The sequence below is a fragment of the Durio zibethinus genome, chromosome 15 (genome assembly GCF_047325235.1).
Source record: "Durio zibethinus cultivar Kanyao isolate XHJ-2024 chromosome 15, ASM4732523v1, whole genome shotgun sequence".
NCBI classification, from domain to species: domain Eukaryota; kingdom Viridiplantae; phylum Streptophyta; class Magnoliopsida; order Malvales; family Malvaceae; genus Durio; species Durio zibethinus.
In genome coordinates this window covers 20,320,493-20,339,032 of record NC_143176.1, presented here as the reverse complement: position 1 = coordinate 20,339,032, position 18,540 = coordinate 20,320,493, and the positions used below count along the sequence as shown (strand labels likewise).

The 18,540-nt window shown below is 31.8% G+C and overlaps 2 protein-coding genes and 2 pseudogenes across 8 annotated transcripts; 3 read left to right on the top strand and 1 right to left on the bottom strand.

Annotated features, from left to right (window-relative positions):
• Window positions 1-474: 474 nt before the first annotated feature.
• LOC111302447 (peroxidase 60-like) lies at window positions 475-9,666 on the top strand (annotated as a pseudogene).
• Window positions 9,347-10,383, top strand: LOC111302081 (germin-like protein 9-3). Its single transcript, XM_022898021.2, has one exon. It carries the CDS (start codon window positions 9,757-9,759, stop codon window positions 10,381-10,383), a length of 627 nt encoding a protein of 208 aa, XP_022753756.1. The 5' UTR covers window positions 9,347-9,756.
• A 1,631-nt stretch (window positions 10,384-12,014) lies between these two features.
• On the bottom strand, window positions 12,015-16,975 carry LOC149514757 (small ribosomal subunit protein uS11z). 7 transcript variants are annotated; one of them, XR_016328285.1, is made up of 7 exons: window positions 16,828-16,975; window positions 16,014-16,133; window positions 15,834-15,879; window positions 15,090-15,175; window positions 14,809-14,938; window positions 12,987-14,700; window positions 12,015-12,759 (listed from the first exon to the last, which is right to left on the bottom strand). XR_016328285.1 is itself a non-coding variant. In XM_089744743.1 (6 exons), the coding sequence occupies exons 4-6, from the start codon at window positions 15,168-15,170 to the stop codon at window positions 14,633-14,635; spliced, it is 279 nt and encodes a 92-aa protein (XP_089600869.1). In that variant the 5' UTR covers window positions 15,171-15,183; window positions 15,834-15,879; window positions 16,014-16,133; window positions 16,828-16,975; the 3' UTR covers window positions 12,015-14,632. The 7 variants fall into 7 exon arrangements, 4 of the variants coding, with proteins under 4 accessions (XP_089600869.1, XP_089600871.1, XP_089600868.1 ...); XR_016328284.1 differs by having other exon boundaries at window positions 12,015-13,303; window positions 14,573-14,700; XR_016328283.1 differs by having other exon boundaries at window positions 12,015-13,290; window positions 14,573-14,700.
• On the top strand, window positions 12,138-12,757 carry LOC111302080 (germin-like protein 9-3; annotated as a pseudogene).
• Window positions 16,976-18,540: the final 1,565 nt, after the last annotated feature.

Here is an 18,540-nt window from a genome sequence, read left to right as displayed (position 1 = left end):
TCAAAGAAGAATGTACTGACTATATATCTTCGTCTCATCTTCATTTCGTAATTCCTGGAAGAAACAAAAATGAAGATGTTTGTTGAGCTAAAAGCCTCTAATCCAATCACATCAGTGAAAACGAAATCAAACATACAAGAGATAACAATTTAACGTGGTTCGGTCCAATCGACTTACATCTACGGATGAGAAATAAGATCCACTAGTTGTAGAGAATTACAAACTTACATCAAATCATCAACCTCACTCAACAATCAATACTCATAAGATACTATCAATCTCCTCTAGTCCTATGAAGTATTCTCAACCCAAACAAACACAAACCCAAATCCTTGTGCACCCTTTCAATATAACCAAACACATACCCATATACTCCATACATCATACCTATGTGAACCCTCCCAGTCTCCTCTAGTCCACTCACAAACAAACATACACACCCATAAGACCCTATAACTCTCTTACAATACTCTTATGGGGTATCTATTCCACAAAATCTTACAACTCTCTTACATTTTTTTCTCATACCAAACCTTGTAGAGACTTCACCTATTTATAACTATACAAATTTGCCTATTAAGAATCCCTTTCCTTTTAGAATTCTTCTCTTGCAAGTCAAACTTACTTATTAAGAATCTTTTTTCTCTTAGAATTCTTCTTTTTCAAGTCTTTTTGTCCATCAAGCAATATCTGACAAATCTCAAATAAATCTCTTATGAGATTTGAATCATTATTCCCAACAATGTCAACAGCAGTATCAGCTGCTGCGTTTGCTCTACCCCTAATGGTCTCATCCTTGTGAACTTCTCAGGGCAATGCCATGCTGCTCTTCAGGTTGGATTTTACAAGGACAGATGTATGGTAGCAGATGTTGAGGACATTGTTTTTCTGTAGTCTATCAAAGAGTCAAGCAGAATCCAACAATTGCAGCTGCTCTCATTCTGCTGTATTTCCATGACTGCTTTGTCAATGTGATCACATTGCATAAATTTTAATTTCTCTGCCTGCCCTTTTTTCTTTTTTATCTCAGCTAACAAAATAAGTTAAACTGATTGAATTTGCTGTTAAAAGGGATGGGTCAATTCTTCTCAACAACAGCTCCAGTGCTGAGAGAACTGCACCTCCAAATCATAGTGTGACGGGTTATGATGTTATTGATGAAGCAAAGGACATATTAGAGAAAGCCTGTGAACGAGTTATTTCTTGTGCTGATATCATAGCCATGGCTGCCAGAGATGCGGGAGAATTGGTAATTAATTACCTTATTTTTCGGTAAAAAGATACAATAAATTTCGAAGCTAATTTGCCCAACCAAAGACTTGATTGTTGATGATAAATTTTGTTTCCCTCCATGCAGATTGGAGGAGGGCGATACAGTATTGAGACAGGGAGAAGAGACGGTTTTGAGTCTTCGGCTTCCAATGTAGATCTGCCCTCTCCAAGCTTTTCAGTTTCTCAATCGGTTGAAGCATTTGCGAAAAATGGACTTGGTCTTATAGACATGGTTTTACTTCTTGGTATGTTCTTTCCTTTACTTGAACAATACTTAAACCTTAGAAGTTAAATATACTTTCTATAGCTTTGATGTTGGATTTTTAATAACCAGTAACCTCTTTATAGATAAGAAAGAAACCTAGTAATTTTAGATGTGATACAATAATGCAATATTAAAATAATACAAAAAAAATTAAGGTGATTTGATTTAAAATTAATAAAAAGTATATGGGTTTAATTAGGAAAAACAAAAGATATATATTTTATGTTAAGTGTGTTGACATAAATTATGATGTGATAATTTTTATATTTTAGACGTATTTAAACACAAAAAAACAAAATCTAAATACACGAATTATCATATCTATTTTTCACAAATAGATGGTATTGGGATTTGCTATAAATTAGTTCCAACGATGGATTAAGCTATGCAATAACAAATATATGTGAGTGATAATTCTATGTTGAAATGGTTAGACTTGAAACGATAAACACGATAATGAGAAAACAATATATTGTAATAAACTCATAGCAAATAGATAACAACTAATAATCAACAATGCAGAAAAAATAAAAGATATTAAGATTTACTTGAAAAACCCTCTAATATAAAAAGAAAAAATCACGAATTATTAAAAATTTTATACTATTAAATAATCGATATACATAATTTTTTTCTAGTTAAAATTAAAGTTAAACAATAAATAGAGATACAATTGAAGTAATCTAACCAAATAGATAACTTAACAAATATACTTTAGATTTGTTTTTAGAGAGATTCAACTTCGATATCTACCTTTCAGATTGTTAAACACTGAGTCGTGAACATACTAAAAATATTTTAACTCAATCAAATCATGAATCAACATTTATTCACCCTCTTGATCAAACTAACAACTCCTCATTTCTTTCTTTTTCCTCTCACTTGACAACAATTCCCTTTTTTTTAGCTACTCTATCTGGCGACTCACTCTTTCTCACCTAAAATAACCTTTACCTCTCTTATATAAAATAAGGTTTTCTTTTGATTAAAAAGAAACAAAGGCTTTTGGGCTTTTAAGATAACACAAGTATATGACTAAACCCCACACACATAATAATCTCCCCCTTTAGCTCCATTGGAAGGAGATTTATTATCATAATAGTTTCATTTGAAACTTACATACTAAGAAAACTATTTTGGCCAAGTTATTATAAAGCTCAAGTGTTTTTTTTTAGAAGTGTCTTAGTTAATATATCAGTTATATTCTTATCAGTATGAACTTTTTTCAACTATATTTACTGCTCCTTAATCACCCAATGTAGCTAGTGACATCTAACATTAAAGTGTTTCATTCTGGCATAGGCCATGATATTCTTACTCAAATCGAAAGCACTCTGATTATCATAAAATACTACATACTCTTTCAGATTCAACTCTAATTTAAGAAAAAAACATTTCATCAAAAGCATTTTTTTACTTGCTTTAGTTGCTGTGATATACTCAGCATTTGTAGTCAACAAGACAACACACTTCTACAATTTAGACTATCAAGACTTAGCTCTGCTACAAAAGTAAACAAATACCTTAAAATAGATTTTTTACCATTAAAATCATCTGCTATGTTAATATTGGTAAACTTTCTAAAATTAATTATGTAATTCCATAACTCAAGTATATTTTTTAGGTGCCCCTCAAACAGCGAAAAATCCATTTCAATGTTTCTTAGTGAACTTTCCCCGAATTAAAAAGAACTCTACTCATTACTCTAATTGTATAAACAATATTGTTAGATAGTGTGTAAACCATAAGAGAACAAAGAACCGACTATAGAGAAATAAATAATACAAAACATAATTAGTTGCTCTTATTTAGTCATCGAAAAAGATTTTTATTCAGATGAAAATGGTTGGCAAGCGGCATGCTAAACGATTTAGCATACTATATTTGAATTTACTAAACACTCTTTCGACATATTTTTTCTATGACAACCATAACTTCCTAGCTTTCTTATCTCGAATAATATCTATACCAAGAATATGCTTTACTGAACCTAATCTTTCATGTCAAAAGACTTAAACAATTGTTCTTTCAACATGTGAACCATACAACATCTTATCCTACAATTAGCATATCATCAACGTATAATAAAAGAATAATAAAGTTACCATCAAAGAATTTTTTGACATATACACTAAGATTTACTATCGTTTTTCTATAACTATAACTCACCGTAAAAGAATCAAACTTCTTGTACTATTGTCACAGAGTTTGTTTCAAGCCATCTAAGCTTTTTTTCAGTTTGTAAACTAAATGCTCTATCCCTTTTACTTTAAAACCCTTAGGCTAATCCATCAAGTTACTTAAGTTCAAGATTCAAACTAGTTGCTAATCTCAATATCACTTGAATGGAACTCATCTTTACAATTGAAAAAAAGATTTCATCAAAGTCGATGTCAGGTTTCTAAGAAAAATTTTTCATCACCAATCAAGCTTTGTACCTCACTAGCTTGTTACTATCCTTTTTCAACTTGAACACCCATTTATTTTGCAATGACTTTCTTCATTTTGGAAGCTTAACAAGATCATATATACCATTTTTTCACAATGATTTCATTTTTTCTTTCATTACTTTTAATCAATACTCTTTATCCAGAATAGTTTGCACATATTGAAAGTTTACTAGATCCCCCTCATTAATAACTAAAATAAAATTAAAACTTGGATACCTGGTAGATGGTCTGTGTTCTTTAGTAAAACTCGTAGGCTGAGACCCTATAATACTTAATATCGAAGGTAGCTCCTCCTATTCAACATTCTCTTATGGAAAAGATTGCTCCCCTCGCTTAATATTAATTGCATCTAGTTCATCACTAACTGTAGTTGGCTTATTTGTATCCTTAAATTTTATTTTTTACTCACTTTCACCATATGTGGCTCTTCTAGATGGAACCCTTATCAATGTTGAATCATCGCACTCAATAATAGCTTGTGCAATCTTTTTACTCTTCTCAAAGTCTGCTATGGTTCTTTTTTATGAAAGATCAGATCTCTACTTTTGGCTATCTTTTCTTCACAAGATCCTATAATATGTAGCCAAATTTCTCATCACCATAATCGATAAACACATATTGTATGGCTTTGATGACTATGAAATTTATAGCTTTTCTTATATTACTTTAGCCTTTAAATCTTGAAATTTTTCATGAATTTTATGCCTTAATGTGTTAAAATCTTGATTTTTCAAGTTTGCATAAAGAAATTAGTAAACTTGGATGTAAACGGCAAAATCCATGCAAACCATGCAATGGTGACAAAAATAAAGCCATGCATGAATCATGCACTTCATACAAAATTGGTGGATAACATTTGACCAAGGTATAAAAAGTCTATCAAAGCTTATTCAACCATGCATGCAAGAAGGCTCAACATATGTAAAAGGTGCCAACTTAGCTCATGATGTAGCCGAACCAAGATGCCCAATGAATGCTAATAATATGTTTGACCAAAAAAGAAGAAGTCGTGTATATGAGGACTCTCTTAAATTCAAAAGAGTCTCAAGTCAAGTGAAACAAATCAAGAGATCAAGCATTTGAATTCAAACCAGACTAATCTCCTATGATCTTTATTTAAAATTCAAATTGTGTTGACTAAGCAAGGACACTTAAGTATATGTGGCACAAATAGACCAATCTAAGAGTCTAATTCAGCCACACAAGCTCTACATTATCCAAAAAGCTTTCCCCATTCGGCCAACCTCATTTGAATTTTAAGATTACATTTTAAATTTAAAAAAGTTTAGGTTTAAGTAAAACTGTCCAAATTTATCCCCTTAAGCCAAGTTGTGTATTATAAATAAGCTACTCTAGTTCATTTGTAACACACTCCTCGTTGATTCATTCCAACCTCTCATTTCTATTTCTTTTTTTTTTCTAGTTTTGGTTCTTCTAAACTTTTGTAATCTTTATTTTCATTCGGCTAAAGTGACAAACTAGTCTACATTTTCTTGTTTTCTCGAAGCTATTTTTCAATATAAGTTCTATTTACATTTCCTTCAAACCTTTCTTATTTACATTCAAGCATTCAGTTTACTTTTAAGTTTTACTCTAAGCTCTTAATTTTGATCTTTTATTTACTTTGTTGCTTTTTACATATTTGCTCTTGTTCTTTATACTCTTCTTACATTTGACTAACTCAACTTTCTTTTACAAGCATTCGATTCTACTTGTTTTCCATTTACATTTCAATTGCAACTTGCTTTATTCGATCAACCTCATTGCTAACGAGTTTCCAATCTTGTCTTAGCTTTGCATTCGACCTTTACATTTCTAAACTCTTTTATTTTTGTTTTCAATACAAATTTCAATCTAAATTTCAATCTCATTTGACTTGTCTAAATATAAAGTTTGAAAGAACCATTTTGGTACTTGGTTCTACTAACTCTTTATCACTTAAATACAATATGTGCACTTGTAGGCGACAAAAAGGAGCATTTAAGCTTTGTTGTCAAGTTTTAACTCTACTCATTCGACACATGCATAAATGTTTTATACTCAAATACTTTCAAGTGAAAGTATGAAGTATTTTTTTCTATCCACACTTTTTTCAAAATATTAAAGCCTAAAAGAACTAACAGTGATCTATTAATCAAATAGTAGACTATATTAACTACTTAACCCCATAATGGCTTTGGTAATTTTACCATCTTTGACATACATCTGACTTTTTTCATAATGGTGCAATTCATCATTTTAGCTCCATACGACAATGTTCCAAGTTCTGTTATCTCATGTTTGATCTTATACTTTGAGCAGTATTCTTTAAAGTCTTTGGATGTGTATTCTCCACTTTTATCAATTCAAATACAGTTCAAAGACAAACCAATTATCATTTCCACCATGGTATAAAATTTTTTAAAATACGATAATGCTTGGCTTTTATTTTTCAATAATAAACTTAAGTCCTACGTGAAGCATCATAAATAAAAGTAACAAAGTATCTACTATCACCTAATGACTCAACCTCAATGAAACCATATACATTAGAATGAATCAATTCCAATTTATTTTTTTCCTTTGAGAATGCTTATGAAAAGAAACTTTACGATACTTGTCATACAAATAATGATCGCATAAATCGAGAGACATATTTTTTATCAAAAAATTAATAGATTGTCTCGTCAAAATCTATAACCCTTTATCACTCATGTGTGCCAATCTTTATGTAATAAATTTGCTAAAGCATTATCTTTAACGGCATTTATCTAGTTACTATTCAATTGCATCCATGCCCAATACATTATGTAACATAGTTTTTCTCTTGCAACTATTATATATCTTTTGAAAAGTTTTCACTATCTATTATTCAACTGACTCTCATATCCTTTTTTAATAAAGATATTAATCGTAAATGAGTTCATTCTCATATCCGAAATGTGTCTAATATTCCTCAAAGTTAATGTATAACTTATATTAGTTTGTACAATAATATCATCGATCCCAACAATCTGTGACACACTCTTGTTTTCTATCTTAGTGCAACCAAAGTCTCTTGGCTTGTAAGTTATAAATAACTACCTTTAGGGAACACAATGATATGTTGTTTTTGTGTCAACTATTCACTCACTGGCTAAATCATCAACATAATTACAATTGCCTTGTCTACAAATCAAAGTAACTAAATCATTATCTAAATTCACGCCTATAACACTGTCATCATCTAAACTTTTGCCTGTCTCAACTTTCATCTCTTACTTTAAGATTTTGTAGTTCCATTTTATGTGGTTGAATATTTCACAATGGTAGCACTTTACTTTATCCCTATACTTGGATCTATTTTTAGACTTATTATGGCATTTTGAATTTTGATCTCTGTCAATGTTTCTGCCTATGTTCTCTGTGACAATAATTTGATTTTCAAAATCTGACTCTTTTCCCTTTTTTTTTTCATTAAGCATACTAACATTTACCATATTCAACATCAATTTTTAATTAGGATATGAATTAAGAACAATCACAATTATAGTATTCCAATTGTCTAGCAATGAATCTAGAAGAAACAACACCTTCGTGAATTTCATTATTCATTTTAAGTTCTATGGTAGTCATCCAATTGAATATATCTTGAAAATTACTCAAATACTCTATAATCGATCGTCAATCCTTATACTGTAAAGTTATAAGTTTTTTAACAAGTATAACTTTATTCATACATATCTTCCTCTCATATAATGCTACTAATTTTTTTTCAAACAATATGGGCATATGTCTCTTATATTACATGATGGAGCACACAAATATCAATTGTGCCCAACATTTTTTTACCTAGCTTCTTTTAGCTTTTATCTTTCGTATCTATTGATTTAGTCGAATCATTCAATATCGACTTATATAAATCATTACAGTATAAATGATATTTCATCATTGGCTTCAAATTGAATAATTTAATACTGTCAATTTTATTATAAAATCTCTATCACTCTCTATTATTTCAAATAAAATTTACTAGTTGCTACAATAACTTTGTCTTGGTTTGCTATAGTATCGATGTTTCAAAAATAATCTGACTTTGATATTACTTGTCAAGCCTAAAGCAACAAACATAATAATACAAAAGTAATATATCGCAATAAACCTACAACAAACAGATAACAACCAATAATGAACAACACAAGAAAAATAAAACACATTAAAATTTACGTAAAAAAACTTCTAATGTAAAAAAAAAAAAAAAAATCAAAAAAATCTTCATTATCAAATAATAAATATAAAAAAATTCTCCTATAACTAAAATTAAAGTTAAACAATAATTACATAAACAATTAAAAAAATCTTATTAAATAAATGATTTAAGAAATACGCTTTGAATTTTTTTTAAAAAAATTTTAATTTTAATTTTTATTGTTCAAAATATAAAACATTGAAACGTAAATGTACGAACAGACTTTCAACTTAATCAAAACAAGAATTAACTTTTATTTAACCTTTTGATCAAATTGACAACTCCCCGTTTTCCTTTTTCCTCTCACCCGAGGACAATTTCCTTTTCTTTTTTTTCTCTAACTTCTCTCTCTCGCGGTTCACTCTTTCTCGCCTAAGGCAGCCCCCGCCTCTTACCCGTAAAATAAGGCTTCCTTTGGATTAAATTATAAAAAAAATGACTTTTGGGCTTTTAAATTAATAAAATAATAGGGCTGGACCACACACATACACAACATATAGGTGCTCACTCAACTGGGTTTGCACATTGTTTTCTATTCCCAGACCGGCTTTACAATTCTAGAACAGCGGGAAGCCAGACCCGACCATGGATCCATTAATCACTTAAGAATCTGAGACTAATATGTCCACAAAATTCACCGGACAACAGACCTGTTAATCTTGACCCGAATCCTCTGAGTTCATTTACTCTTGACAACTCCTACAAGCAAATAATACTAGAGAGAGGAATTCTTCAACTTGATCAAGAGCTGGCCTTGGACCCCTTCACTTCACATATGGCACAGTGGCGAGTCTAGTCACCAGCAATGACTTCCCTGCAAAGTTCGGACAGGCAATGGCTAAGTTGGGAGCTGTTGATATTCTTGCAGGCCCATAAGGGGATATCAGGAAATTATGCTTTATCACCGATTATAATCCCAACTTCCTTCATTTTGTTATTGATTTGTCATTTTCTCTCTTTTTTTTTTTTTTTATTTTCTTGGCCCTTCTTTTGTTTTGATGACACCAAATTTTATCAAATAGCCTTTTGATTTTTTATTGAAGATAAATAAAAACATTTTTTGGGTCAATTTATGATGAGCTGTTGCCTCTCCAAGCTCATAGGTATGATCATCTGTAATAAAAACTAAACATTGTAGGTAGTACAAATAAATTTAGAATTTCAAGAACTGATCTTCCATCTATGCCTCTCCGTCTATCCTATTGGTAAATTTCAACAAAAATGAGCAGAAAATGACAACTAAACTGTTGGTAATGTCTCCCATCAATTCTTTTATGTGGCCAATAAAGTCTCATAAGAATATGAAGGAATGTTCCTAAAGTTCTTAACGTCTTTGATCACCTAAATTACAAAACCAGACGGCCATAAACAAGTGCAAATGACTTGGGGATCTTTACCTGTTGCAGTCACCAAATTGGCCTGGAAGAATATATACAAATAGCAAAGTACAAAGTACAAAGCCATGGTCTTAATAAAACACTACAAATAGCACCATCCTTGGAAGCTCAAGCACCCCATCCAGCATATCAAATATCAATAGTAAAAGTTTCAAGTTCTCTAATATGGCTTCAGGGACATCCTCCCTCAAACTCTATATTCTTTTGTTATCTTCATTTGCCATTGTCCAAATGGTCTTGGCAGGGGATCCTGATATTCTCACTGATTTTATAGTCCCTCTAAACCAAAACAAAGTTGATGGAAACTTCTTTACTTTTACAGGGATGCGAGTTCTTGTGAATGAAGGCTACCCCACAAATTTTACAGTCCTCAAAGCTAGCATGGTAGAATTCCCTGCTCTAAATGGTCAGAGTGTCTCTTATGCTGTTCTCCAATACCCGGCTGGTACTCTCAACCCTCCGCACACTCATCCTCGCTCAGCTGAGCTCCTTTTCCTTGTGTACGGAAACCTGGAAGTGGGTTTTGTTGACACAACCAACAAGCTTTTCACTCAGAGTCTACAAGTCGGTGATATGTTCATCTTCCCTAAGGGACTAGTGCACTATCAGTACAATGCTGATCCAAAGAATCCAGCTATGGCAATTTCTGCTTTTGGGAGTGCAAATGCAGGAACCGTATCACTTCCTAAAACCCTTTTTGCCACCGATATCGATGACACCATCTTGGCTAAATCCTTCAAAACTGATGTTGTTACCATTCAAGCTCTCAAGGCTGGTCTTACATCTAAGTAGGCCTTAGCCCTTAAGGAATAACAATCAGCAGTTACTTCTATAGTACTGCTTAATTTGTTCCAAGATGTTTATGATTCCCTTTTCTTAATTTTTCACTTCTTTATTGTGATTTTGTATTGAACTACCCTCCCCCTGGATCAGAGGATTATGCATTTCCAATTTGAAATAAATTGGTTGTCTCAATTTGTTTGTTTTACTAAATTTATGTGATCAAAATTGAATTACAGATAATTTTGAATCTAAATTTTGGTTACATGCAGATAATTACAATTGAGTTTTATAAATCTCTAAAAATAAAGGTTATAGAAGGGCAATTAAAATCTGTCACTTGGTAAATAATTAAAAAGAATAAAACAAATGATATTGTGGCTAGATTTGGTCATGACTAGAACTTGAACCTTGATAATACAAATCGTGACTAGAACTTGAACCTTAGTACAAATATATTCTTTCTATTTTCCTTGATATTGTGGCCTTAGAAAAGCACTTGGTGAGGCTCAGTCCAATAAACCCAAAGCAAAACTATAATAAATAACTCCATATTATAGCCTAGGTTTGCTAAACAAGGGATATAAATGATTAGAAGATATGGACCTGGCTAGTAGAGGAAGAATTTCTTTCTACACTGGCCTTCCTACACAAATTGCATTCCAATGTCATGAAAATTTCTTTACTAGATTATACCAAGGTTCATCCTTAGTTTGAACTAAAGATAAAGGCAGAATAGGCACTAAATTTCAGACTAAGATTAAACCAAACCAACTGTGATTCAGGCGCAAGACCTGCGTTCATCTTCTGCACTGTATATAAACTCCCAAACAAAGCCGTGGCAAGTTGACATTTATAAGTGCAGAGTTGTTGATGACTATGAAACCAAGATAAAGTCTGTCCTGGAGGCTGTAGCCTACCTATGGATGGGAATGTATGTGGTGGGGGTTAGACCATCTTCAGCCAGGGAAATGCCAAAACAGAGAAAAAGACACTGAGCATTTATAGCTGCAGCCTGCAGACTCCCTAATGCACTTTTTTTATTTTATTTATTTATTTATTTATTTTTTGGGATTCTGCGAGGTTCCAGCATGAAAACACAATGCAGTCTAGAGAAAATTCCCATATATACAATGAACTTTGATCATGTTTGAAACCATATAGCCAAGTAGTGTTAATATAGCTAGAACTTGAGAAGGTTATGACTGAGCTCTAAGCAGAACCAAGGCCATTAACTGTTGACGCTTATTGCTTTACAGATGAATTTAGAAGTGTTTTCAGAACCAAGGAGCCATATGGACAGTGATATGTATTCAAAAAGCTGACAGTATTTTTCTTTAAAAAAAAAAAAAAAGCTGACAGTACTCTCTCTTCTCCTTTTGCTATGAGTATTCAAGGATAACAAGTTAACATGAGGCAGCTAAAATATAAAAATCGATTCAGTTTGGCTAGTTATATTTGTTGGCAGGTCTTCAGTCATTGTGTTTTGTGCCTGTTGAAGAGTACTTGCAATTCTTTGTAATACTTTTAAGGTCTTTGACCAGCACAATGAAGAACCAAACAACAACAAATACAAAGCCCTCAGTGATTTTTACCTATAGGCACCAATGAATAGGCCTGCAGCATCGCTAAGAGTGAAGAAATCACGTAAATAGAACTCTATAAATAGAGCCATTCGAAGTTCAAGCACCTCACAGCACATCTAGTCTATTGTTATACAAAGTTACACACCTAGCTTTACACCTCTATACATCAACTTTTCCACCATGGCCTTAAGAATTACCACCCTGAAATTCCTTTTTGTACTGTTATCTGCATTTACTATTATTACCCAAATGGCCTTGGCCGTAGATGCAGACATCACCTCTGATTTTTTAGTCCCACCAGACGTGAACAATATTGATGGAAACTTCTTTACCTTAACTGGGATGCGAGTACTTATTGATGGAGACTTCCCCACAATTTTACAGTCATGAAAGCAAGCATGGTAGAATTCCCTGCTCTAAACGGGCAAAGTGTTTCATATGCTGTTCTTCAATTCCCAGCTGGTTCAACCAACCCTCCACACACCCACCCCCGTTCTGCTGAGCTCCTGTTCTCGTAGCTGGAAGTTGGTTTTATCGACACAACCAACAAGCTTTTCACTCAGTCACTACAAGCTGGTGATATGTTCATCTTCCCTAACGGACTTGTGCACTTTCAGTACAATGCTGATGCAAAGAACCCAGCTCCGGCATTTTCTGCTTTTGGGAGTGCAAATGCAGGCATTATCTCACTTCCCATGACTCTTTTTGGTACCGGCATTGACGACAACATCTTGGCTAAATCCTTCAAAACTGATGTTGCTACTATTCAAGCTCTCAAGTCTGGTCTCGCATCTAAATAAGCCTGGAGGATATAATAATCAGCAGTAATTAACTATTGTAGTGCTGATATCTTCTTAGGGATATATTCCTTTTTGTTTTTATATTTTTCCATAGTTACTGTGATATTGTAATCAGGTTGCATCCCTCTTGATCTGCAGGTATGCTTTTCCCATTTGTTCCTGAATAAATTGGCTTTCTTTTTTTGTTATTGAAAATTTATACAATCTAAATTCGAGGTGTGAACCATACTTCTTCGTACTTGTTGAAAAATTAAGAGACTTGATGTGTAGTCCAATCAGTTTCACCTGCAGCATCTGGCAAGAAAATATAGAACTTCAGTCTTCTCCTGTACTATTTGCTATCTTTTGCTCAAACAGGTTTAAAGCTCTCCAAAGCATTCAAGAACTTTCCTGCTGAACTTTCAAATTACATATCCATAATATATATTGCTGTCGCAAGTTGGATTGCACATTGTCTTCTACTAATGATCTGGTAGCAGCATTGTTGATGTTAACCAGAATTTTCTGAGCTCATTTCTTGTCAAGAACTCTTCCTACAAGAAAATACTGTAAGGTAGACTATATGATGAACCACGAATTCGAAACTATTGCCATTATGGAATTTAACAGTCAAAAGACCCAAACAAACAAGCAATGAAAAGCATTTTGACATCCCCCACCCCACAGACAAATATAAAAAGGAACATACTTGATTTATCTAGGCGGTTTAATTGCTACTGAATTGATAGAAACCTGAAGTGATAAACTACAGCTACCCTTTTCTGAAAGTTTAGGGTTTCTATATCTCCTTTCAGACATGTTTTGAACCAAACTGATGTTTCTGTATCTGAAGATCAAATATTCCATGCAGTCTAGCGAATGTAAAAAATATCTTGTTATCGTAAAAATATGATAATCAATATGATTGAGCTCTAAGCAGGATTGAGCCTATTGTTAAAAGGTTGTTGCTTTAAAGATGAAAAGGAAATTTGTTGAGAAGGTCCTAAATTCATTTATACTTAGTGGCTGATGAGAAATACGTGCACAACTTTTTTAATATTTTTAATGTCTTTGACCAGATAAAGGACAATCCAAACAGCCACAAACACAAAGTCCTTCGTTATCTTCACCAAGCAGGCACCAACAAAACCGCCTGCAGCAATGCTAATTGCGAAGCAATCGAGCAAATGTAACTATAAAAAGCACGGCCCTTCAGAGTTCGAGCACCCCTGGGCAGTGCTGTACCAAGAGGTGACAGCAGAATTTACGCGTCTATAATTCCAAATTTCAACAATCAGCTCATGATTTTTGCTATCTCCATTTGCTATTGTATCAAATCGTTTGCATTTCAACTTTCTATTTCCTAGTTTCACACTCTCTCACCATTTTCTGTTAATAATAGTAAGGCTCTTTCTTTTCTTTTGACAAGAAATTTTTGCCAGACTAGTTATTGAACTGAAGCACAGGGCCAAACGTTAACGGTTTGATCCATTGAAGACAGATGTAGAACTATCACTTTAAAGGTTTTAAAAACCCTAGTAAGAACAGACTCAACCTTAACTGGAATAACTGACATTATAGTGGGGTTGGACTCAATTGAATTCGTAAAATTCCAAGTTTTGTACAACAAAGCTAGCATCCACCATTTTTTAATCAAAGATAATACTCCTTTCTTAAAGCATCTCTACTTATAACAAGATATTCATACTAAAAGTACCAGGAATATGAAAAAAACGAGGATATATTCAGAGCCTTTCATTTTCTACTACTCAAATATAAATCCCAATACTGCCAAATCGGTTAAAACTACAAAAAGGAGTAGCAAAGAACCATTACCAAGTAACCAAAAGCACAACCAAAAATAATGGGTAGATTGCTACAATAGAAGGTGCTAGTTTACAGCCTTCTCCCTCTTCTACCACCCTTTCTACGGGTGCTGTCGGTGGGAATAGGAGTCACATCCTCTAGAAAAATAGAATAACAATGTAAGACTTTGACAGCAATATGCAAAAGAAAATTATTCCTCAGCATTCTAAAATACTTTCAAATAGTTGTTAAAAAGAATGCCTTACCAATACAGCCAATTTTCATCCCAGAGCGAGCAAGAGCCCTGAGAGCAGACTGAGCACCTGGACCAGGGGTCTTGATCTTGTTCCCCCCTGTAGCACGTAATTTGATGTGAAGAGCAGTGATTCCAAGTTCCTGTTCAGCATAAAAAATTGCAATATGTCAACACCAACATAAACCAGAGAGTAATGTTGTATCTTGTATGTCTTCTAGTAACAAGTTAACATATAAATATGTAAAGTGACATTTTCAGGTTTTTCTTAATAGCTAAAGGAATGTATATGGCCTTGCATCTCTGGGAAACATCTTGTGCTGCAAGCATAGCAGCATAAGGTGAAGATTCATCCCTGTCAGCTTTCACCTTCATACCACCTGAAATTCTTCAAGAATTCCAAACTCAGTCTTAAGAAACAAGCTTCAACAATACAGAATGTCAAGATTGTAATTAAATATGATAGTATTTCACTGATACAGAACTTTTCACCCTTACCTTCCCTCACATTTTACACATGACAAAGAAACACATTTTCAAAGAAAAATCGTATCCACTAAATCTAGTTAGGATCTTGCACATGCCAACCATCACCAAGCTAGTTAAGCCAGTCCAAGCTCCACCAAAATCAATTATCTTATATTAAGGAAGGTTTCTTGAAAACCCAAATATCATAAAGCAAACAAATTTTAGACCAGGTAACCACACAAGAATTAGTTGCAAGAAAGAACATTTATTTTACCCATAAAATCACAAAAAAAAGCATTCGGTAAGAAAGCAACCAGTGGTAGAAAACAATCAAACCTCAGCAGCAGGCATAACAACAAAATGAGTAAGAAATTCCTCTTCCAGCAAGAATAATAATCCATAACCATTTATTAGCCAATATGATCACAGTAGCATCTTATCTCCAAAGTTTAATTTTGCTAAGTTGTTATTTATAGGTAATTCAAATTACCCAACTTCCAAAAACAGTAAAAACTGGCAACTGGTAACCAAATGATATGCTTAGAACTGCAATTCTGGTATTCTGCTTACCTGTAATACGAACCATAGTTTCTCTTCCAGACAAATCAGTCACATGCTGCAATTTTCAAAATACCAAAAAAAGAAACTACTTAAAATGCCTTGCTTAAAATATTATAGTGATATTGCAAGTAATACATATTATCAAATAAAAGAATTCACTTCTTCAGAATGAAAGACCATATAAATTACAATGAAAGTGTCATTAAATGATGCAAAAATGTGGGCAACACCGAAAACATGCTCTCCTTCTCGTACAGCAGGCCCAAGGTTCGAAGTCTCTTCCTTTGGCTCCCTAACCTTTCTCCTTGACTATACAATCACCAAAAAATAGTTTATGTAAGCATAAATAGAAGTAAATCCACAAAGCCCATACAGAGATGCAAACAAAGAACAATACCATTATTAACCACAGTAAACCCATACTGTACTAAATAGGACTATGATTTGCACACAATATTAGATGTACAATGCAAAATGGTAGGACAATGAAGACAATTGCCAGATGTTCAGTAAGTAAGCAAAAAGTATTAAAACGCCAAATTCAGACGCAGATCACAGTTAAATTAGCAGAACTCAACAAGGGTAAAATGCATAGGGATAGGTGATAAAGAAAAAGCAATCTACTACACTGCTCCAAGCATTAATGCGTTACATTTCATTTGAACTTTCTTATGTTTTGTAAGCCATTGATACCAAAATCAAGAGTGTTGTTCGATTATAAAAAGGAGGCACAGCACAAATGAAATCTCCACGAGCTCCACTCTTTTGCATTCCTTTTTTTCCTGGTTATCAAACTGATCGGAATAAGCTAAAACAGAAACAAAAATGCCATCTTTCTCCCGTTCTCTCCCTCTTTCTCGGCAACCAAACAGATTTTTCCACAAAATTCAAGTGCATAAAAAAAAAAACTAAAGCTTCTTGAAACCTTCGAATATGCTACGAGCGCAAACCCAATATATATATATATATATATTCTATTAAATAATCTAATGAATTCACTTACAATGGTTCGAAGACGTCTGAAGATGAGAGGATTAGAGGCGTCGACAGAGTGAGGAGAGAGGGCTTCCAAATCACGGAGAATATGAAGAGAGCTTAGTTTTGTTTTTTATACAACCGAAAAGGGTCTAGGATTTTAGAGTGGGAAATTACAGAATTTCACAATTTGGTCCTTGGTTTCTTTTTATTTCTTTTTGATAGCTCTGGAACTTTTTGTCTTCTCATTTGCCTTTCTTCGTTGCACAATTTTTGGGTGGGAATGTTGCATTATTGTTAGTTCCTAAATTTTAATAATATTTTCTTTTTTATCTTTAGTTTTTTAATTATGTTGATTTACTTCTTAATTATTTATAATGGTTTCAAATTTCAATCATAACATTTTTGTCGATCATTCTTTAAAAAATGGATAATAAAAAAAAATTACCTTGTATGATAGCAATGCTTTATAAAAATTAATGATCTTAATTGCTCCATTTATTAATTTGGTATATAAATTAAATTATAAAATAAAAATAATAAATATTCATAAATTTAGTATCTTATTATATGTTCAATCTTTGGTATATAACATCCTAAATTTCTTTTTATGATTCAATCTTTTTTTAGTTATATGAAGAAAAATAACTTTTTTATTTTAAATTTTTAAAATTAGAACTCAAAATTTTTAGATTAAAGTTTCAAATTTTTATTAAAATATCTCATAAAAATTAAAATTATTATTGTATACATTGCCATCAATATCTATAACTTAAATTTTAATCTACGAATGAACAATACATAACCCAAATTTAAGTCATATTGCTCCTTTTTTTTTTCTTTTTTTTCAAAACTTTTTCATATTTTATAAATATTTTTATGGATTTTATTTTAAGAAAGTGAAACTCATTTTACATCAAATTTTTTAGGTTTTTTTTAACCAATTTTAAGAACAAAAAAATTATATTTATAAATAATTAAGATATAATACCTACATATATTTTATTATAGAAAATTTTGTTTATTTTTATTTTTATTTCTCCTTCACTCAATATGACATCTTATATTTCTTTTTCTTTTTTTTGCCAACTTCTTTAATTTTTATTTAAATAAATTTGTTAAAAAATTTTTTTTAATTTGAGATAAATTAAGTTTTTTTATTAAAAATAAAATTAAGATAAAAACATATTTAAGATGATTTAACCAAACTATTTAGGATATATATAAAAATATTTTTTATTATTAATTTAGTTTTATATTTATATAAATTATAAACTTAATTTAAAAATTTAATATTTTAAATTTGATATATATTTTTTTGTTACATTAAAAGACAAACCTTAATATAAGTAAAATAAAAAAAAAATCTGACTCGAAATCAAACATTTGACATTCTCTCAAACACCTTTAATCATTAAATCAAAAGCTTTTGATATAAGTGTCCACGTGATGCTCTTTATTAAATTTTTTTTTATTTTTAATTTTTTTTATTTTTAATTTTTAATTTTTTGTTTTTGTATTTCTTTATTTTTTATTTTAAAAACTTTCTTTCTTTCTTTTTTATTTTAAAAACTTTATTTTAAATAAATTTTATAAAAATATGAAATTCATGCATCATTTATATTTATTTTTTAAAATTTTTTAATTAAATTAATTTCATACAAATCTATTACTAAAAATAATAAATAAATAAATTTTTTGAACATAAATAAGAAAATTTTGAACCCACGACAATATGCTC

Bases quoted from the DNA above. Each gene is read 5' to 3' on its own strand.
- LOC111302081 (XM_022898021.2), top strand. From the start codon at position 9,757: ATGGCTTCAGGGACATCCTCCCTCAAACTCTATATTCTTTTGTTATCT.
- LOC149514757 (XM_089744742.1), bottom strand. The intron at 14,939-15,089 runs GCCATATACATT...TATGCTGAACAG, and splicing joins ATGTTTCCCAGAGATGCAAG to GAACTTGGAATCACTGCTCT. The intron at 14,701-14,808 runs GTAAGGCATTCT...CTATTTTTCTAG, and splicing joins GATGAAAATTGGCTGTATTG to AGGATGTGACTCCTATTCCC.